We start from the raw sequence: 22,486 nt of genomic DNA, 5'->3' as shown, positions 1-22,486 counted from the left end.
AAAAAAAAAAAAAAAAAAAAAAGAAACGGACATCAATACATGCGAAGAGACTATACATGTAAATTCACCGTTAGGGTTTGAGCTTATATGTTGTACTATTTCATTGTCGTGGACGACCAGGAGTTTTGAGAGACTAAAATTCTTACAACGATTCGATTGAATAGTTTTCCTCTTCGGGAATCTAAATTCAGGGATCTATTTGGAAATCTCTAAAATCTATGCTTATTCGTAACACCCTGAAACATTTTGTCACTTACTGTGCCCTTCCTCGTCTTTGGGTGTCTGGGTATTCACAATAAGTTCTTCTTCGTTTGAACCTTAATCTTAACTTTAAGGTATGTCATGTTATAAACGTCCATAGTTGGAGATAAACGAATTTGAACGGTGACAACTGCTGTTGGGTAAACCACTGCCTCAACGCCCTGACTGATTCTACCATTGAGGTCAATGATAGATAATAACTCCCCATCAAACCCAGTTTACAACTTTTAATCGGATTGGTTTTAAAGTTAGTATTATTATGGTTTAGTATATAATTTTCAATTTAGATTTGGGCCTCGACATGTCCTTGAAGATTTGGGCCTACTAATGGACTTGGACCCATTTCAATGCTAGCCCAAAATAGAACGACGCCGTTTCAAGAACTAATAATAAATTACGTCTCTCTCAAAATGGGCCTGTGATGTTTGGGCCGGGCTGATTAAAAAGCTTTTCTCACTTGTGGGCTGTCTATGGGCCGAAGTCCAAAAAGAACTGTGCTTGTGAACAAGCGAGAAACTAAAACGACGTCGTAGAAGCAAAGAGCAGACGAAGTGACGACGGTGTGTTATTGGTCTCGAAGCTCTTTAGCTAAAACCCCTAAAACCTCTGCAGCGAACTTGGACGTCGTCGACGAACTCACAGAGGCCCGTCCACGACATCCACCTCCGACAGGGTTCTCTGCAACGAACTATCTGTGCGACGGCGACGCGATTCTCGACGGTGGGGCGATAACAAGGGTATTCTTTAACGAATCTGAAATTGCTTTGGTTTATGTATAACGCTTCGTTTGACTTCAAATCTGAACAATTATGGTCTATGATTGATTTTGGGTAAGAATATCCCTCAAGTACAATCTTATGCTAATTCAAGAAATTTAAGAAACTTTTGTTCTTTTAAGATATTGAAGGTTTGATAGTTTTAATTTGTGGGTTTTGGTTGAATGGAAGCTTTGTTCATTGAAATTTGGTTTTGAAAGCATCATTTGTAACAAAGTTTTTAGCTGAAGGTTTTATGAAAGATTGCGTTGCTTTAAAAGTGTTGTAAATGTTTGTATTTTCTTGTTTACAATTGTTTTTGAAAGAAAATGAATGTGAGATCCCATATCCATTGGGGAGGAGAAGGAAACACCCTTTATAAGGGTGTGGAAACCTCTCCCTAGCAGACGTGTTTTAAAAACCTGTAGGGGAAGCCCGAAAGGGAAAACCCAAAGAGGACAATATCTGCTAGTGGTGGGTTTGGGCCGTTACAAATGGTATCAGAACCAGACATCGGGCGATATGCCAGCGAGGAGGCTGAGCTCCGAAAGGGGGTGGACATGAGGCGATGTGCTAGCAAGAATGTTGGGCCTTGAAAGGGGTGGGTTTTGTGGGGGTCCCACATCGATTGGAGAACAGAACTAGTGCTAGTGAGGATGTTGGCCCCATAGGGGGGAGGGGGTGGATTGTGAGATCCCACATCGGTTGGGAAGGAAAAGGAAACACCCTTTATGAGAGTGTGGAAACCTCTCCCGAACGAGTGCCAACGAGGACGCTGGACCCCATAGGGGGTGGATTGTGAGATCCCACATCAATTGGGAAGGAGAAGGAAACACCCTTTATAAGGGTGTGGAAACCTCTCCCTAACAGACGTATTTTAAAAACTTTGAGAGGAAGCCCGAAGGGAAAGTCCAAAGAGGACAATATCTACTAGCGGTAGGCTTAGGTCGATACAATGAATTTCAAAGTTTGAAATGGTAAATGCTTATCGAGTATTTTTGTATTCATTTTTGCTTTTCATAAATGTTTTCAGCTGGAGGTTCAGGCAATAGTTCTGAAAGAAGTGAAGTTGAGCATTATGGTACGAGACATTGAAAGATGTTAAAAACTTGTTAGTTTATCTCAAGAATCGTTTGTAAGAAATTTCTTCTACTGAATTGTGTAAGTTGTTATGTTTTCACATTATTGTTATCATAGTTCTATTGGAAAATATGGGCTGTTACACTTGGGCACCAAGAAGAAGGTGCTTATGTTTACAATATATTTTCAAACTTCAAACTCTTTCACCAAGTGCTTCGTTCCGTTTCATCCACAACTTTGTGTATGATTCATCGAATTTTGTCTCCAATCAGCGTCTGAGTGAGTTATCTAAAGATGGCCGAGTTGATGAAGCGCGTAAGTTGTTTGATCACATGCCTTACCGGGACACGTACACATGGAATATTATGATTTCAGCTTATGCGAATTCAAGAAACATGGTCGAAGCTCGCAAGCTTTTCGACGAAACTCCAACTAAAAATTCTATCACTTGGTCATCCCTGGTATCTGGATATTGCAGAAATGGGTGTGAAGTTGAAGGCTTGAGGCTGTTCAGCCAAATGTGGAGTGAGGGACAGAAGCCAAGTCAATACACATTGGGCAGTGTTTTACGAGCATGTTCGACTTTGGGTTTGCTCCATAGTGGCAAAATGATTCATGGCTATGTAACAAAAATACAATTAGAAGCAAATATCTTCGTTGCTACCGGTCTTGTCGACATGTATTCCAAGTGTAAGTGTCTCCTGGAGGCTGAATTCCTCTTTGTATCATTGTCTGATAGGAAAAACTATGTTCTATCGACCGCTATGCTCACCGGTTATGCTCAAAATGGCGAGAGTTTGAAGGCAATGCAGTGTTTTAAGGAGATGAGAATACAGAAAATGGAGTCTAACCATTTCACATTTCCCAGCATATTGACAGCATGTACAGCAATTTCAGCTTATTCTTTTGGTCAGCAGGTACATGGATGTATTATTTTGAGTGGTTTTGGTGCTAATGTTTATGTTCAAAGTGCATTAGTTGATATGTATGCGAAATGTGGCGACTTGAATAGTGCGAGGATGCTACTAAATATCATGGAAATCGATGATGTTGTATGCTGGAACTCGATGATTGTCGGGTGTGTGGCACACGGACATATGGAGGAAGCTCTAGTTTTGTTCCATAAGATGCATAATCGGGATACTGTAATCGACGATTTCACGTACCCGTCTGTTTTGAAATCTCTGGGTACTTGCAGGGACCTGAAAAATGGAGAATCTGTTCATTCTCTGATAATGAAAACTGGTTTTGATGCTTGCAAAACAGTGAGCAATGCGCTTGTTGATATGTATGCTAAACAGGGAAACTTGAATTGTGCATTAGAGGTTTTCAATAAGATATCAGATAAAGATGTCATATCTTGGACCTCCTTGGTCACGGGATATGTTCATAATGGCTTCCATGAAAAAGCTCTCAAGTTATTCTGTGACATGAGAATTGCAGGTGTTGATCTAGACCAATTCGTAATTGCCTGTGTCTTTAGTGCTTGTGCTGAACTAACGATTATCGAGTTTGGTCGACAGGTTCACGGAAACTTCATCAAATCAAGCGTTGGTTCACTGTTATCTGCAGAGAACTCTCTCATAACAATGTATGCCAAATGTGGATGCTTAGAAGATGCAACTCGAGTCTTTGACTCGATGGGAACTCGAAATGTCATATCATGGACTGCTATAATAGTTGGTTATGCACAGAATGGGAGAGGGAAGGACTCGCTTCGTTTTTACGACCGGATGATAATCGATGGCGTAAAGCCTGACCCTGTTACTTTCATTGGTTTGTTGTTTGCTTGCAGCCATGCAGGTCTTGTAGAAACTGGTCGATCTTACTTCGAATCAATGGAGAAAGTTTATGGAATAAAGCCGGGTTCTGATCATTATGCTTGCATGATTGATCTACTGGGACGTGCTGGAAAGCTTAACGAGGCAGAGGAGTTATTGAATCGAATGGACGTTGAGCCCGACGCAACTGTATGGAAGTCGTTACTTTCGGCCTGTCGGGTTCATGGGAACTTAGAACTTGGAGAAAGGGCGGGGAAAAACCTCATTAAGTTGGAGCCTTTGAATTCTCTGCCTTATGTTTTATTGTCCAATATGTTCTCTGTTGCTGGTAGATGGGAAGATGCAACACATATACGTAATTCAATGAAAAGAATGGGTATTAACAAGGAGCCTGGGTATAGTTGGATTGAAATGAAGAGCCAAGTGCATTCATTTATATCAGAAGATAGAAGTCACCCTTTGGCTGCTGAAATATATTCTAAGATTGATGAAATGATGATCTTAATAAAGGAAGCTGGGTATGTTCCCGTTATGAACTTCGCGTTACATGACATGGACGAAGAGGCTAAGGAACGTAGTTTAACATATCATAGCGAAAAGTTGGCTGTTGCGTTTGGACTCCTTGCAGTCCCGAATGGAGCGCCGATTCGAATTTTCAAAAATCTTAGGGTATGTGGGGACTGTCACTCAGCTATGAAATATATATCTAGCGTTTTTAAGCGGCATGTTATTTTGAGAGACTTGAATTGTTTCCATCACTTCAAAGAGGGAAAATGTTCCTGTGGAGACTTCTGGTAAGGGAGGTGTTTCACCACTTTGTAAGGAGGAGGATCGGAAACCAGCTAAGGCACCGTAGCATCTCCTAGAGGCGTAACTGACTGGTTCTGTTCTATTTGCCCATCCGAGTCATCCTGTGTCGTTGTTGACCCACCTTGGAGAATGAAACATCAATATATATCTAGCGGTTTTAAGATGCATATTATTTTGAGAGACTTGAATTGTTTCTATCACTTCAAAGAGGGAAAATGTTCTTGTGGAGACTTCTGGTAAGGGAGTTAAGGAGGATCGGAAACCAGCTAAGGCACCGTAGCATCCCCTAAAGGCGTAATTGACAGGTACTATTCTATCTGCCCATTGAGTCATCTCGTGTCATTGTTGACCCACCTTGGAGAATGAAATTGAAATATATATCTAGCATTTTTAAGCGACATGTTCTTTTGAGAGACTTGAATTGTTTCCATCACTTCAAAGAGGGAAAATGTTCTTGTCGAGACTTCTGGTAAGGGAGTTAAGGAGGATCGGAAACCAGCTAAGGCACCGTAGCATCCCCTAAAGGCGTAATTGACAGGTACTATTCTATCTGCCCATTGAGTCATCTCGTGTCATTATTGACCCACCTGGAGAATGAAATTGAAATATATATCTAGCATTTTTAAGCGACATGTTCTTTTGAGAGACTTGAATTGTTTCCATCACTTCAAAGAGGGAAAATGTTCTTGTGGAGACTTCTGGTAAGGGAGGTGCATCGGAAACCAGCTAAGGGACCGTAGCGTCCCCTAAAAGCGTAACTGACAGGTTCTATTCTATCTGCCCATCCGAGTCATCCTGTGTCGTTGTTGACCCACCTTGGAGAATGAAACTTAAATATATATCTAGTGTTTTTAAGCGGCATGTTCTTTTGAGAGACTTGAATTGTTTCCATCACTTCAAATAGGGAAAGTGTTCTTGTGGAGACTTCTGGTAAGGGAGGTGTATCGGAAGCCAGCTAAGACACCGTAGCGTCCCCTGAAGATGTAACTGTCAGGTTCTGTTCTATTTGCCCATCCGAGTGATCCCGTGTCTTTGTTGACCCACCTTGGAGAATGAAACTACTATTTCTTGATGAATGAAACTACTATTTCTTGATGATACCTGAGTTTTCCTATTAGCACAACTCAAGCAAGCTAAGAATGGTGGTAGTCATTTCCTGATCCTGATAAGAATTAACTCCTAAATCCTTCACTTTGAAGCTTAATCCTACCATCTCTTTGTCCAACAACTCCGTTCAGGCGAAACCGCGGTGGTCCGTTCAGACAGGATTCTTCACTAGGCTTGTCAGGATGCTCAGGGAGATGTCAAAAAGTGATGTCTGTGAGTATCTTCTTAGGCTTCTCGAACGCTCGAGACAACCTTGCTATTATCGACAAGCTTCTTCTATACTCGAACCTTGTGGAAACTGATAAGAGTTCTCAACGAACTCAAAGAGGTCCATCTTCTCTTCCTTTACTGTATTCTTCTTTGTTCATGGATTCTTAGATTATTTGAAAAACTTGTCAAAACTAATACATATATATATTGGCAGTTCATTTGATTCTGCAGTCTTTTGAAAAATCATTCATAAGCTGAATGAAAAAGTATAATTAATCATAGTGTTGAAAACTTTATAGGCATTGTTGATGTGTGATTTCGGGTTACCGATCACTATTACGATTGTGACGAGCTTCCATGATGACATATTGGCAGGGAAGCGTAAGTCGGGTCGTGAAATAAAGGTAATGAGTTCACGAATTGTTTCACTGCTCGGCTTTCTTTTATCAGGTTTTGGCAAGCTTATTTTTGGCTTTTCCCATCTTGAAATTTATTTTTTCTTATGTTTCGAGAACAGGAGATGTGAGATCTCCACATCAGTTAGGAAGGAGAACCAAGGTGTAGAAACCTCCTCTTCCTCGCAACCCCATTTTAAAATCGTAAGATTGACGACAATACGTAATTGGCCAAAGCGAACAATATCTGTTGTTAGTGGGCTTGGGCGGGCTTGGGTTGTTACAAATGGTATAAGAGCTAGACATCGGGCGATGTACCCGCAAGGAGGTTGAGCCTCGAAGGGGGTGGATTGAAAGTCCCACATCGATTGGAGAAGGGAATGAGTGTCAGCTACAACGCTAGACCTAGCTGGACCCTAAAGGTAGTGGATTGTGAGATCCCACGAAGCATTCTTTATGAGGGTGTAGAAACCTCTCCCTAGTAGATGCGTTTTAAAAACTTTGAAAAGTTCATTTTTCATCTGATTTGTGCTATTCGGAATTTGTCTTTTTGAACTCTATAAATTGAAGGTTTGCTATTATGAGAATATATGGTTTGATATGAGTTTGATGATGAATTACCTAATGAAAATATTTTCAAATGTAAATTTGTATACTAATATCGAAGGTGGAGTTGCCCATTTAACTTTCGAGGTAGAGACCTTATGGAGGCTCACCCTAGATAGTGTGACAAATCTCCGTTTGAACGGAAAGCGGGGACTAAACAGGGTCGGAGACGGGGATAGAGATTATGTTCTCCACCGTCGTGTTTTTTAAAAAATCAACCACGATATGAAGTAAATTAGCGTAAAATTTCAATTTGTTAGGTTAAGGTGTTATAAGTAATTGCAATTATTTTATATTGATATTATTGTAAGATAATTATTTAATGAATGAATGAGTTATTTAAATTAAAAAATAATTTTGGATAAATTGATGATTGTTTTACCAAAACGGTTGGTATTTTCTTACCATTTCTTTTACTCTAAACCAGCCTTAAATAAGGTTTAGTATATTTGAAATTCATCTTTTTACAAATATACCCCTAATAACGCTCGAGTATAGGGTTTTTGCATATTCTATTAACGGCCCCACAGAGAAGGTCGGCGAAGGTGTCTTAAGAGGAATCATACCGTTCTTTATTTGTGCCATGACCAGAATGAAAACCGAGGGAGTCGTTAAAAAATGACAACTTCAAAGAAGGGAAGGGTAATATGATTCTAGTTAGGGGCAGGGGTGCTCGTAGTTAGGTTAAGTTCATTTGAGATATTGTTTAGATCCGACCCAATTGTTATTAAATAATGAACCCAACTCAACTACAAATTTTTTGGGTTGGTTGGTTCGGATGGTTTATTCAAATTTTTGTTTTTAATAAAATTAAAATGTTAAGTTCGTAATTTATTTATTTTTAAATATTTAATTAAGATTTACAATTCAATATACATACGTTCAAATATTACCTGCCAAATAATAAAAATAATTACGAAATTAAATAAGTATGCATATATATATATAATCGTATCGGTAGTAAAAATGTATTTTTTAAAATTAATAATAAATTCACATTGGTTTCGTTTAACCTAGTCTAAGTTTAGAGAAACTCATAAACCAACTCAACTCATAAAGTTTTCATTCATTTGAATCCAACCCAACTCAAGTAAGTTCATGACCCAACCCAAGTTGTACGGGTTGGATTTAGGATTTGGGTTGATAGAGCTTTTCGGGTTATCGAGTTTTTTGAACACGCCTAACTCTAGCTAATTCATGATTAGGAGTTGGATTAGGGTTTGAGTTGATCGAGTTTTTCAGGTTATCGAGTTTTTTGAACACACTTAATTCTAGTTGATCCGTATAATGGCCTAGACCCACCGTTAGCAGAGATTGTCCTCTTTGAACTTTTCCTTTTGAACTTTCCCTCAGGGCTTTAAGACGTGTCTTCTAAGGAAAAGTTTCCACTCCCTTATAAAGGATGATTCGTTCTCCTTCCCAACCAATGTGGGATATCACAATCCACCCCCTTCAGGGCCCAGCGTCCTTACTGGCACATCGCCTTGTGTCTACCTCCTTCGGGGAACAACCTCCTTGATGACATATAGTCCGGTGTCTGACTCTGATACCATTTATAACGGCCCAGACCTATCGTTAGCAGATATTGTTCTTTTTGGGCTTTCCCTCAAGGCTTTAAAATGCGTCTTCTAGGAAAAGTTTCCATACCCTTATAAAGGGTGTTTCGTTCTCATCTCCAATTAACGTGGGATATCACAATCCACCCTCCTTCAGTGCCTAGCATCCTTACTGACACATCGCCTCATGTCTACCCCCCTTCGGGAACAATCTCCTTGTTGACACATGGTCTGGTGTCTGGCTCTGATACCATTTGTAACGGCCTAGGCTCACCATTAGCTGATATTGTCCTCTTTGAGCTTTCCCTTTCGGGCTTCCTCTCAATGCTTTAAAATGCGTATTCTAGGAAAAGGTTTCCACACCGTTATAAAGGGTGTTTCCGTAATCAATATCCCTTTTGAAACGAACTAAAAAAATAAAATATATTTATAGATTTGTAAATTTAAACCAAGAATTATGGCGTTAAAAGTAATGAAAAAACAAAGATGCCCAAGAAGTATGTTGAAATAAGTGCACAATTTTCAATAACAAATCAAAGCGTGTGAGAGACTTCCACTTCTTTTTACCAAATTTAGTTGTAATGTTTCCTATCAAACAATAATAATTCCCTTCCTTTTCTCACCAACCAACCAATCAAAACACTTCCCAACTTAGCTCCCATCTTACTCTAAATTCCTTCTTTTTTCTATTTCATCTCCCTAATCTCTTCCCAATTCTCTTCATTGCTCAAGGATTCAAGAACTCATGGCGGACTCGTTACGATATCTGATCATCTCGGTTGTTCTATCGATTACCATGTTATTCATTCATACTTCGGCCTCAAGTTCGTCTCTCTCGAGGCGAGCTCTATGGCAACCTAAGTTGCCTAGTGATGGCTTTCGAGTGAGTCTTAACCATGTGGATCATGTCAAGAATTTGACGAGATTCGAGCGGTTGCAACGAGGAGTGGCGCGTGGGAAGACTAGATTGCATAGACTAAACGCCATGGTGTTGGCTGCCAACGTTGGTGTTGGTGGTCGAGTGCAGGCGCCGGTGGTGGCGGGTAATGGTGAGTTTCTTATGAAGTTGGCTATCGGATCTCCGCCGAGAAGCTTCTCGGCGATCATGGACACGGGGAGTGACCTGATTTGGACACAGTGTAAGCCTTGTCAACAGTGTTTTGATCAAGCTACGCCTATTTTTGATCCGAAAGAATCTTCTTCTTTCTCTAAGATTTCTTGCTCGAGCGAGCTCTGTGATGCTCTCCCGACATCGACATGTAGTAGCGATGAGTGCGAGTATTTCTACACGTATGGTGATTATTCCTCTACCCATGGCGTTTTGGCTGCTGAGACCTTCACTTTTGGAGATTCAAGCCAAGACCAGGTTATTAACCACCATCAAACCAAAAACATTATAAAGTTTGATAAGTTATGGTTTACTTAACATAGTTGTTTTTAATAAAAATTCCTAAGTTTTTTAGGATTTTTTTTCGTTCCAGTATAAACATAGGGGTTATAAGGATCGAGATGGGTCAGATTTTTTCGTTCTAGTATAAACATAGGGTTATAAGGATCGAGATGGGTCAGATTGATGAAATTTTTTGGATCAACCCAAAGTTTCGAGTTGGTTGGGTTGGTAACCCAAATAAGTCGAAATTGTTTCACATCCTAACCCAACCCTATATTTTTAAGTTAGGTTAGGTTGGGTTTTCCGGTGGTTGGTGAGGAGCTGCATCTGTGAGAGATGTCTTGTTTGCATTTGACGACGATGGTGAGGATAAGGAGTGTGGCCAACAACGAGGAGCTGTGTCTACATCTACAAGAAGCGAGACCTAACTTTTGTCTAATGTGTGCGATATATATACTTATTTATTATTATTATTATTTTAATATTGGACTAATTTGGTTTGGATTGACCGAACCTTTAGCCAATAAACCCGAAACTTGATCCAAACTAGCTCGGTTCAAGAAAATTAACCTAACCCAACCCTTATGATTTGGGTTGGGTTGGTCGAGTCTTTTGGGTTCGATTTACACTCCTAATATCTCCCCTTTGTTTCAATGGCATGTTAAATCACCACTAAACTAAAAAAGTTTAAAGGGGTATCTAAACTCTATTCGATCATATATACATGTTCTTAATTCAGGTATCGATCCCTGGACTTGGATTTGGATGTGGAGACGACAACGAAGGAGACGGGTTCAGCCAAGGCGAGGGGCTAGTGGGTCTCGGCCGAGGACCCTTATCGCTAGTTTCTCAACTAAAAGAACAGAAGTTTTCGTATTGTTTAACCGCCATTGATGACACGAAACCTAGCTCACTTTTGATGGGATCTCTAGCAAATGTGAAACCTAAAGCATCCGAAGGTGAAATCAAAACCACCCCATTGATAAGAAACCCATCTCAGCCATCTTTTTACTATCTTTCTCTACAAGGAATCTCGGTTGGTGGCACTCAATTACCAATACCAAAGGCCACTTTTGAGCTCCATGATGATGGGAGTGGTGGCGTTATCATAGATTCAGGCACAACAATCACATACATTGAGAAAAATGCTTTCACTTTACTCAAAAAAGAGTTCGTTTCTCAGATGAAACTTCCCGTTGACGACTCGGGTACCAGTGGCCTCGACCTTTGCTTTAATTTGCCACCCGAGACAACTCAGGTACGTTTACCTAATAGCCTAAATTGATGAAAAGGAGTCCCACATTGGCTAATTTAGAAATGATCATGAGTTTATAAGTAAGGATTACATCTTCATTGATACGAGTCGTGATTCCTAACATAGATTAATGTATTGATGTTTTTGTTTATGTTGTTAACAAAGGTGGAGGTTCCGAAGTTGACGTTCCATTTCAAAGGTGCCGATTTGGAGCTTCCGGGGGAGAATTACATGATCGGCGACTCGAAGGCGGAGTTGATATGTTTGGCCATTGGGAGTTCGAGCGGAATGTCCATCTTTGGGAATCTTCAACAACAAAACATCATGGTTGTTCATGATCTTCAAGAAGAAACTGTGTCGTTTTTGCCTACTCAGTGTAGTGAAATATGAAAAAGTTGAAGGGAATTTGTTGAATCAAAATGGAGTGAAATGATAGATTTAAGATTGTTTATATTATTAATTCAATTTATTATTAAGGGATTTTAGAACTTGTATCGAACAAGTTATATGCACGTTAATGCTATTGAATTGAAGATGTTTTTGAGTTTTGAGTTTGTAGCACAATTCAAAAAATAATTTTATTTTTAATTGAGTTTCTAATCCTACATGTGTTCGTAGATTTTTTTTTTTTTTTTTTTTTTTTGATTTAGTTAAGGAACTTCGATAACAGGTGATGAGAGACCGCTTTGGTGATCGGGACTAGGAACCAATGATTGGTGATGGAAGACTAGCCTAGTGACTAGTGACTATTGTTGAAGTAGTTGATGGTCATTGGTCCCTAGTCCCGATTGTTAATGATGGGTGGTGGTCAGTTGTAGTCATCGATGGTGGTTGTTACTAATCGCTAGTCCTAGATCTCTTATCTTAGTCATTGGTCATCCGTTGCTAGTTGCTTCGGTAGTTTCTAGTCATCTATTTCCTATCCTAATTATCGACATCCCTGATCCCCAATTGTTAGTTCTAGACTCGATCTCTTGTCATAGTCTCCAATCCTAGTTGTAGATAACTGATAGCCAACAAGAGATACTAGGGACAAATTAATTGAGATCAAGATCGATGATTATCGACCACCAACCATTGACAAAGTGGTCGATGGTCACCAATATCTGGTTCGATTTTTCAATGGTGGATGGTGGTCTATGGTAATCGTTGATGGGTGGTGGTCGTTGATTGTTGTTCCTTTGTCTATGTTGTTGGTCTCTAGCCCTAGTTAGGTATGACAAGTCATTGAAATGGTCGTTGGTCATTAGTCCCTGGTCTCAATCGTTGATTTTTGGTGTTAAACCGTGAATCTTTAGTTTCCAATCATTAATCTCAATCCTTGATCATCGTTGGAAGTTTCTATCATTAACGATCGATGGCCAGCAATCGAGACCGACAACTAATAGCTAGCGATCAAGACTGGGGACTGATGACCAACAACCACTTTGACGATCCATTGTGAAGTGATTATTGGTCATCTATCACCAATCTTAATCATCGATCTTGGTCGTAGCCAACGATTTTAGTCGCTGGTCAGTAAAGGTGGGTGGTGGTGCATTAGTTACTAGGGGGCATTACCCATTAACAGCGGTGGATGATCAATGATTGATGGTCGATGGTCGACAGGCATAGGCGTTTGAGGATGGTGAGCGGTGATCACTAGTGGTGGGGGTTGGTGTTACACAATTAAAGAGACAAATTTCAAGCGAGAGGGTTACTTCTCCGAATTTCGACATTTTACACATCATAATAGTGAAGGTAGAGAGATTTGGGTCGGGTAGCGTAAGGATATTTTGGTAATAAATCTTGTTGAACTAACATTTTTTTTTCAAAATTAGTCAACCCAAACGCACCTATTAAATGTGCTTGGTTCATGGTTGCTCAACTTCTTTAACTATCTCTTTCCCTCCTTTGTAGTTGAGAAAAAATATGCTAAAATATAGGATTCGGAATCTTTATCTATTTAAAAAAAAAATCGATCAATCCAATCCAAATTATACTGTCTAGGTTAAATTAGGTTCGAATAAATAAAAGCCGTATAAGTTAAGTTAGTTCGTAAATTTTTCAAAAAATTAGTTTTTGTTAAATCGAACTATCCAAATTTATTATTAATTTTTAAAAAGTATATATGTTTGGTTATAATAAATTATATAGAGATATTTTTATTTTTATTTGATTATTTATTCTCGGACTATTCTTAAAAATAATTTTTAGATGTTTGAAATAAAAATTTTCAAAAAATATATTGAACTTGAGCGGTAAATCATAATTAAAAATAAATAAATATAGGTTTTATATATTAACATTTTATTTTTTGTTGAAAACAAAAAAAAATTAAATAAATGATCGTGGTTGAATTTGTATTTAATAAAAGATTTTTGAGTAGAAATAATTTACAATCTAATAATTGGGTCGGTTCTAAACCATACCCCAACTCAACCCAATCCATTACTGTGTGACGCCCTAATTTTTCTCTTATTTATACCTCATTAATTTTTTAAATTAAAATTTAAAAATATAATACTATATGATTTTTCAATTATTTTATGATTTTTTTTTCTAAAATATATTAAAATTGAGTTATAATTCCTAATTCAATATTTGAAAATAAATAAATAGATGTTTTACCGTATTAACATTTTACTTTTAATTAAAAATCGAACAACCTAAACAAACACAATTCAAATGTTTTTCGATGGAGTCGAATTCACTATTTAATAAAAGTTGTTTGAGTTGGAGAAAAACACTGAAGCGAGTCTAAAATACGTCTCATTCGGTGAACAAATGGTTTTGAATACCAAATTTGAAGGGCTACACAATTCTCGAAGTCAAATTAGGTTAGCCATCTACAAATTGACTTGATTATAATATTAGCAAGCGTACCATATAGGGTTCATCAAGTTTGGTTCACCAAATTATTTGGATGGAAGATTTGGTTTTTGAATTATATTTGAATATTTTATTTCATACCACAAATTGATTTTGTTACTTTTAAATTTATATTTTTTTAATTCTTAAATATAATGGTATTGACCCGACTTTCTGACATTCTTGACTAACTCGAGCTCGTTACTATATGCATGTTTACAGAACTAAAAATTTAGTCAAACATGTTAAGTTGTCTAAAATCTTTACTCGTTGGTTGAGTTGCTCATTGTTAGAAACTACGACTCCCTATAATGACATGATATTTGTCCATTTTAAGCATAAACTCTAGTGACTTTGTTTTTTGTTTTTTCAAAAGGGCTCGTATCAATGAAGATGTGTTCCTTACTTATAAACCTATGATCAACCCCTTACCATTCTCTTTGTTGTTGTTTCTGTATCATTTATTTGTTTCGGTATATTTCTATCATAGGTCATATCCAACACTCATTCACCATTGATTGGAGTCAAGCCACTGATTGAGTCGATGACCGAGTAGAGACCGAGTCGTATAGACCAAGCTGCACGCATTGAGAGACCGAGTCGTATAGACCAAGCTGCACGCATTGGACGAATTGAGACTTGGCTATAGGCTTTTGAGCTAGGGCTTGGAATTGTGTTGTTGCTTGAATTGAGATTAGGGTTGGGCTTTGAGTTTTGGATTGGGTTGCACACAGTTGGTGGGTATACTTGGGTTAAATCAAGAAGTAATCTTTGGGTATCATGGATACTTGATGGGATGCGTGGTTTAATTGTTGTAGCTATTGAGTTGAATATGAAGTTTACAGGTGGTTTAATGAACCATGATCGATGAACATTGGATTTAGAGAGTCTTGGCATCTTATTATGAATTATTTTAAATGAATATCTTTACATAAATATATCACGTCGTACGTATTGTAGCAGCTCTATTTCAGTAAAAAAAAATAGGCTCGTTACAATTCATATCCACATAGAATATCGACTCTTCAAATGAATCATAAGGAACGATATGTTTTACTTTACAAATTTAGAAAAATGACCCTAAAACAAAGAAAGATTCAACCGGATTCAAACATTACTTGGAGTTTATAGACGAAAAACACATTTTTTTTTTCAACCATAAAATTAGTATGGTTGGAGTAAAGTTTTAACATATGCTATTGACCCACTTCAAAACACTTTTCCATTCGGCACCATCGAATCAGTAAGGTCAACTTTCGTCCCTGTTCGATGGGTGAGTCTTGCAGTCAAGCTCCCTTCTACCTTTGCACTCGAGGACCAAACTCCGTCTGGCCCGAGGAAACCTTTACACGTCTCCCCGTTACTTTTTGTGGGAGGAATTTATGCTTTTAAATGGAACATTGAACGAATCCTTAGGCCTAAAAACACTTTGAAAAGACATGCCTAAACAAACGCTAGACAACTAGTGGAATGAAAGATAGAGTGCTATACGATTCTTGATGGCCATTCTAATTAATGGTCAAAAGCTAATACACAACAGTGTCCATTGGGAATCTCCGACAGAAACAACCAATCCACAATGCCCACGAAGAAATGCGTAAGCTTTTTGGATATTAAAAAGATTTCCCCCTTTCTTTTAATGCCAACAATCCAATACTAAGCACAAAAGTACTATGATCCGTTCGAGTTTCACATTGATTTTCTTGTTATTTAGGCATTTTTTTAGAAAAATAATTTTGAAACTCATTCAAAATTCTAAATTAAATTTAAACAATATAATCAATCTTTTAGAAAAACAATTTGACATACGAGTAGAGAAGAAGTATATGAATGAATCAAAATCGCATTCGAATGAGCGCGATCTTGAGAAAAGAATGATTAAGAGAGACTTAAAAGAATTGAAAGCTACTGTATATACCAACAAGATGCACTTTCCTTTTTGATGGCTTAATCATAAGAACTTCATGGTTAAACGTGCTTTACTTAGAGCAATTTTATATTGGGTGACCTCCCGAGTAATGTAGGTAATGTGACCATGTAGCAGACATTTAAACTAAGATGGAAATGTACTAAATGTTTAATGTGTTAATGTAACGGCCCAAACTTACCGTTAGCTAATATTGTCAAGATTTGAGCTTTTCCTTTCGGGATTCCCCTCAAGGTTTCTAAAATACGTCTTGCTAGGGAGATGTTTCCACACTCTTATAAATAATGTTTCGTTCTTCTCTTCAACCGACGTGGGATTTCATAGTTAAAATTGGTGTCAAGATTTGAGCTTTTCCTTTCGGGATTCCCCTCAAGGTTTCTAAAATACGTCTTGCTAGGGAGATGTTTCCACACTCTTATAAATAATGTTTCGTTCTTCTCTTCAACCGACGTGGGATCTCATAGTTAAAATTGGTATAGACATGCATATGTAATGTAATAGTCTAAGCCCACCGCTAGTAGATATTGTTTGCTTTAACTTGTTACATATTGTCATCAACATCACGATTTTAATTACATATTACCGCCAGCCTCATGTTTTAAAACAAGTATGCTAGGGAGAGGTTTCAACACCCTTTTAAGAAATGCTTCGTTTTTCTCTCCAATTGATGTGAGATCTCACAATCCACCTCCTTTGAGGGCCCAACGTCCCCGCTGGCGCACCGCCCCATGTCTGGCTCTGATACCATTTGTAACAGCCCAAGCCCACCGCCAGCAGGTATTGTCCGCTTTGGCTCGTTACGTACCACCATCAACCTCACGATTTTAAAATGCGTCCGCTCGGGAGGGGTTTCCAGAACCTTATAAGGAATGCTTCGTTCCCCTCTTCAACCGATGTGGGATCTCACAATCCACCTCCCTTGAGGGCCCAACGTCTTCGCTGGTACACCACACAATGTCTAGCTTTGATACCGTTTTTAACAACTCAAGCCTACCGCTAGCATATATTGTCCTCTTTGAGCTTTCCCTTTCGAACTTTCCCTCAAGGTTTTTAATATGCATCTACTAGGGAGAGATTTCCACACCTTTATAAAGTATGTTTCATTCCTCTCTCCAACTGATATGGGATCTTAGAATCCAACCCCTTGGGAGCCTAGTGTCCTCGCTGGCACACTGCCCGGTGTCTGGCTCTGATACCATTTGTAACAACCCAAGCCCACCACTAGCAGATATGTCCACTTTGGCCTATTACGTATCGTCTTCGGCCTAAGTGTTTTAAAACGTGTTTGGAAGGGAGATGTTTCTATACCGTTATAAGGAATGCTTTGTTCCTCTCTCCAATCGATGTGGGATCTCACATCAAAATAAACCGACACGCTCCTTAGATTGATTTATGGCCCTCAAACATTTTAATTGTTGTGCTTTCTCAAATTCAATACTAGCCTTGCACCGAGTTTTAGGGTTTCGGTCTTAATCCCAACAAAAGAGAATGATTAAAAAGAATACGGAAGAAGATGGGCATGGAGGATAAGAAGCACAATAGGCATATACTTGATTACAAATGCCAAATTTGAGAAGAAGGAGAGATTAGGGGAATCAAAAAATGCATCGAAGGGGTAGGCAAAGATGAAAGGGTTTAGTTTTAGTGGAGCTTGGGGTCCAATTCACAGACCAACTTTTTTTCTCCACTAACTTTGATTTCATGGCGAAAGAGAGTGTCCTCATCGATATCATCAATCAATAAGTATCACTTAGACAGTACGGGATGTAGAATCTGTGGACCCTAAATCCTTCAATTCTTTATATCAAATACTTCCTCCCTCCACCACCCAACCCTTATGCTTTGCTTTTTCTTCTCGTCTCAATCAATTTTAAACTTTGAAAAGCATAATTCCATATATACTTTCTACTCAAAACGTCAAATGTTCAAGTTTTCTCTCTCACACGTAGTTAAAACCCTCAAAATCTCTTCTATCCTTTATTATTTTAGAACTTTCGAGTTGGGATATAAAATTAGTTTTTCCAGTGTAGCGTTTCATGCCCATGATTTAGATTAGGATTCGACACTTGGTAGAGACTGCTAGGATTCTATCTCTTCTGGTTTCTAAGAGTGAAAATTATCCCCACAAACTCATACGGACCTTTTAGTATGTTTTGTCCTCACTCACGTGGTTCTTGGCTCCAAGAAAAACACGGTTAATTTTGGAGTTCCTATTATTGAGTCATTGAAAATGAATGTGTATATTGTTGGTATAGGTAGTAACTTTAAATTCTTTTAAGTTTTTTTAGCCATCTTATCTTCAACGTGATTCTCATTCAAATGCAGTAACCCTCATTTACTTAATATCACATCAAGCTTCACTTCAAAAAGTATTCATTTTAATTGTAAAAAGTTTAGGATGTTAACATTGCGACACATTAATAGACCAATTAGTGAGGATTTGACATTAATGGGTGGTAATGGAGAGAGTAGGTCATGGATAAAAGTTAGGTCTAGCAAAATAACCCGAGCAATCGACATGCCTACCTACAATCGTATCGAACCTTTTGGTATCTGCCCACTCTTATTTTCCTTTCGTGTTAGCTTACCTATTTATATTTGTATCACATCATACTAAAGCATCACTTATTAATCTAAATTAGCATGTTATTAACCTAATTTCGTGGCCTGTGCTCGTTTTATCTCATTAACTTAATCGCTCCCTCAAATTTCTTAGTCGGGACCACATTCGAATAAGAGCGATTATGAGAATAGGATAATTAAGAAAGTTACTACCTATACCAAATTATAGTAACTCCAAAATTAAGTATGTTTTGTTTGAAGTAATTCTATGTTGTAGGCTCGTGTTAATTTTCCTAAGAACTATACCATGAGAATAAAACATGGAGAAAGTTTGTGGGATGTCTTCACTTTTAGAATCGAAAAGTTAGAATGTAAGAGAATGTCGTGGCCATCACAGGTGCTGAAGTCAGATTTCGAATCTTAAACATGAAGCATTATAAATAAAACGCAGGTAACAAAATTGTTTTTTACGAGAGGTTCCACATAAAAATATTTTTAATTTGACCATAGCATGTATTTCTTTTATTCAAATTTTGATACTGATGATATATTATTTTATTTAGTTTGTGGGTCCAAAAGCATATAGATTTCATATCTATTCCATAAAATATTAAGTAAACCAATAAAAAAACGCCACATTGTTCATCTTTGGAATAAATGTTAAGAGAGAAGTGGAGTAGCACACGCTTTCTCTGATTTGAGTTCAACAAAATAATAAATGAAAGAACTGAAAATGGACAAGTCAAAAGGCAATCAACAAATGATTCGATGTGACAGCCTTAAAGAAAACGAAATTCCATTACACCCACCACTCTCTTATATATATGTTCTTTAGAACAATGAATCTATGGGAAGCACAAACAAAGCAAAACAAAACAAAAGATGCCTGAGAAGAAGAAAATGAAGGTAAAGAAAGGATGGTTAGCTGTGGAAGTAGGGTTGCAAGAGGAAGATGGAAGAATAGAACGATTCGTGGTTCCGATATCCTACTTACATCACCCTCTTTTCAAGAACCTCTTGGACAAAGCTCAAGAAGTTTATGGCTACCATGCCAATGGCCCTCTTCGACTTCCGTGCTCGGTCGATGACTTTCTCCAACTTCGGTGGCAAATCGAGAAAGAATCCGACCAAAACAACGACAAACAAAACCACCGCTATCGTCATTACCCACATCACTATTACGTTCCGCTTGCTTTGTCTTTCCAGTCTTGTTGAAGAGTTTCGTAAGTTTGAAGTTTTTAGGGTTAGAAGCTATGAACCCTAATTCAAAAATATGTGTTTTGGGTTTCTTCTTGCTTTATATCTTTTAAAATTGGCAAAGAAGATGGATCCATGAATTGGCTTACAAGGTTAATGAATTGGAGGTTTAGAATAATTTTGTTGTTCTTGTTGTCCCTTTTTCATTGTTGATTGTGGCGAGAGAATCCTTTTCTCACCCTTCATTTGGGGTGATTCTAGAAAAAAGGCCAAAAGTATATTAACTTTATGGCAACAAGTGAAGAAAACAGTGTATGAATAATGTAGCACTATTTATGTTCATGAATTTTAGTGGTTTGAACATTGAGCTAAAGATGCTTCTATATGTTTAAAGAAGTTTAGATCCAAAAGCTAACAAAACAAAGATTATAGAAGCTAGAGGTCATCATTTGACCCTACAAAAGGAATCCTTTGCTATGATCCCTAGACTCTCGACTCTCTATCTTTTTTGGTGGGATCATAGCAAAGTCGATTGAAGACAACACTCCTCCTTTCTTATGAAAGTTGTTCTTACAAAGATAGTACAAGAGGACCTGATAACTCTTTCCGGGGAGCTTTCTCTAAGTTGAAGCCCTTCATTTTAGCTTCTCACTCAAGATCAAAAGGGAACCCTCCCTCGTGAAAAGGTAGTTTTCTATGAGCGGCACATGACGATGTACCCCTTGGAATGATGGGGAAGTATTCTATGCATATGACATACATACATGCATGAGGTCACGTGATTTACGTTCATGACATAACAAACATTGCATTTCCTTTTTCTTTTCTTTCCTGACGTCATACATGTGTGCAATAGGTATGCATGACAAACATGTCATGTTTTATTACAAAACTTTAAATGTAAAATATAACCTTTCATTCATGACGTTTCAATTCATTCATAAAGGTAGAGTAATGGGCTTACAAGCATATGTAGCATTCGTCTCGTATCGATACAAATATTACATAAACATCACTTAACATAAGCATAACAAAACTTCAACAGTAAGCTCATTTACTTGGTTGGTCTCGGCCGAAGTCACTAACAATATAGTAATCGCTTTGATACTACATTCCAACGCCTAACTCTCACGTATAACATTTCATATAACATGTTTAGGGCCTACAAATAACTTAATCTAGCTAAACATAAAGATTAATTTTCAATATAATCCTCTAAACTATATTAACTTTTTCTTTATTTTTAGATGGGATAAAAGAAATATGTTCTTTTTTCAACAAAATTTTTATCTCCAGTGAACATCTCAATAGAATTCGAATATATAAATCGTGAAGGATTTCCAAGAAATTCTTTGAATAATATACTACTCACATTCTAGAATATTTAGAAATATCTAAAAAAATAATTTAGGAAATTAGTCTGATTCTATCTCTTTTTGTTCGGTTTTAGAATAACCTTTCAAAGGGTAGGAGGGATATTTTGAAAAAGAAAAGGAATGGAGGCAAAAAGAGGAGATAAGATGGCAGAAATAGTGGGTCGGCGCCGGCTGGGGCATATTGGCCCTTTGATTTAGTGGCATGGTGGGCGGTGGCCGTACATATCTTTGTGGCATGTTGTTGTAGATATAAGCCACATTATCAAATGTGCAAAACGACGCAGCCTGCAGGTACGGTTGTAGGACTAAAGTAAAAGTATCCACCATATTCTATCCCTACTGAAAAAAAAAATGTGGGACAAAAGAAGTGAATTTTGAATTATAAAAGTTATATGGGTTAAGTTATCTGTTTGGTTCTTATACTTATATCTTTAGATATTTATGCTTTTAAGAAGTGTATAATACGCGTCCCAACTTTTAGTTTTGTGCCATAAACTATAGTAAATGTCTAATTAGTTACTATCATATGCATGACGTAGTCTCTTTATGTGGAAATATTCATTTAAAATATTTTCATAAACGATACTACATACTTGTACGTTTGCATAAGAGTCTCAAAATAAAATTTGATGTGACGCTGCCATACCGTGCATGAGTGTCTTTCATTTACCTGATATAAAGTAGCACAAAGTTTGAGTATTTTAAGAAATACTCAGCAAGTGATCCCACTATTGGGATGGTAAAATGCAAACACATGCAACATGAATGGAACCTATAGTTTAAAATTGTATTCTCTTAGGTGGCCTCCAGTTTGGACAAGTTGAATGTGTAGTACCTCTCTACACATGACCCACACGTGCAAGCATGGGCCCACTAGGCGGGCTCGCACACCCCCTGAACCTGCTGGTCGGGCTAGCTCATCTGGAATGTCGTTGGACACTCGAAGGTACAACGACCGTCGTGCATCATGTCAAGCATGATGGTCATTTCAATCTCATAGTGTACATATCCGTACTCATCATAAAGGAAAAGTATTTCGATGAATGTGAACATACAATTATGTCTGAGATCTCCATACTTTCCATTATAAATAAATCATGCAAGACATACTTTTCATGATGAGTACTATGCATACACGACTAGGGATGAAGTATGATGGAGCCATGTTATAGATTATTGATGATGCATGATTATACACGACTTTCCATGTCAATGCTATGCACTATGCATACACAACTAGTGATGATGTATGCTATAAACATACATTCATTGATGAGTACATTTCATTTGAAGCCAAGTTATAGATTATACTATACTAGTAATGATGTATGATGAAAGCAATGATAAGTACTATGCATACACGACTCT

General features: G+C 37.8%; 2 protein-coding genes across 6 annotated transcripts; both read left to right on the top strand.

Moving 5' to 3' along the window:
- Window positions 1-844: 844 nt before the first annotated feature.
- Window positions 845-6,634, top strand: LOC111435533 (pentatricopeptide repeat-containing protein At2g03880, mitochondrial). 5 transcript variants are annotated; one of them, XM_023072934.1, is made up of 6 exons: window positions 845-998; window positions 2,050-2,097; window positions 2,369-4,695; window positions 4,933-6,122; window positions 6,304-6,408; window positions 6,522-6,634. In XM_023072934.1, the coding sequence occupies exons 2-3, from the start codon at window positions 2,095-2,097 to the stop codon at window positions 4,673-4,675; spliced, it is 2,310 nt and encodes a 769-aa protein (XP_022928702.1). In that variant the 5' UTR covers window positions 845-998; window positions 2,050-2,094; the 3' UTR covers window positions 4,676-4,695; window positions 4,933-6,122; window positions 6,304-6,408; window positions 6,522-6,634. The 5 variants fall into 5 exon arrangements, with proteins under 5 accessions (XP_022928702.1, XP_022928701.1, XP_022928698.1 ...); XM_023072933.1 differs by having other exon boundaries at window positions 845-1,091; XM_023072930.1 differs by having other exon boundaries at window positions 2,050-4,695.
- Window positions 6,635-9,224: 2,590 nt separating this feature from the next.
- Window positions 9,225-11,755, top strand: LOC111435534 (aspartic proteinase nepenthesin-1). Its single transcript, XM_023072935.1, has 3 exons — window positions 9,225-9,927; window positions 10,691-11,209; window positions 11,372-11,755. Exons 1-3 carry the CDS (start codon window positions 9,307-9,309, stop codon window positions 11,594-11,596), a joined length of 1,365 nt encoding a protein of 454 aa, XP_022928703.1. The 5' UTR covers window positions 9,225-9,306; the 3' UTR covers window positions 11,597-11,755.
- Window positions 11,756-22,486: the final 10,731 nt, after the last annotated feature.

This window comes from Cucurbita moschata, unplaced genomic scaffold (assembly GCF_002738365.1).
Source record: "Cucurbita moschata cultivar Rifu unplaced genomic scaffold, Cmos_1.0 Cmo_Scf00049, whole genome shotgun sequence".
In the NCBI taxonomy this organism is placed as follows: Eukaryota; Viridiplantae; Streptophyta; class Magnoliopsida; order Cucurbitales; family Cucurbitaceae; genus Cucurbita; species Cucurbita moschata.
Note: the sequence above shows the minus strand (reverse complement) of the source record. Positions and strands in the feature narration are given on the sequence as shown.

Bases quoted from the DNA above. Each gene is read 5' to 3' on its own strand.
- LOC111435533 (XM_023072930.1), top strand. From the start codon at position 2,228: ATGGGCTGTTACACTTGGGCACCAAGAAGAAGGTGCTTATGTTTACAA.
- LOC111435534 (XM_023072935.1), top strand. From the start codon at position 9,307: ATGGCGGACTCGTTACGATATCTGATCATCTCGGTTGTTCTATCGATT. The intron at 9,928-10,690 runs GTTATTAACCAC...TTCTTAATTCAG, and splicing joins GAGATTCAAGCCAAGACCAG to GTATCGATCCCTGGACTTGG. The intron at 11,210-11,371 runs GTACGTTTACCT...TTGTTAACAAAG, and splicing joins TGCCACCCGAGACAACTCAG to GTGGAGGTTCCGAAGTTGAC.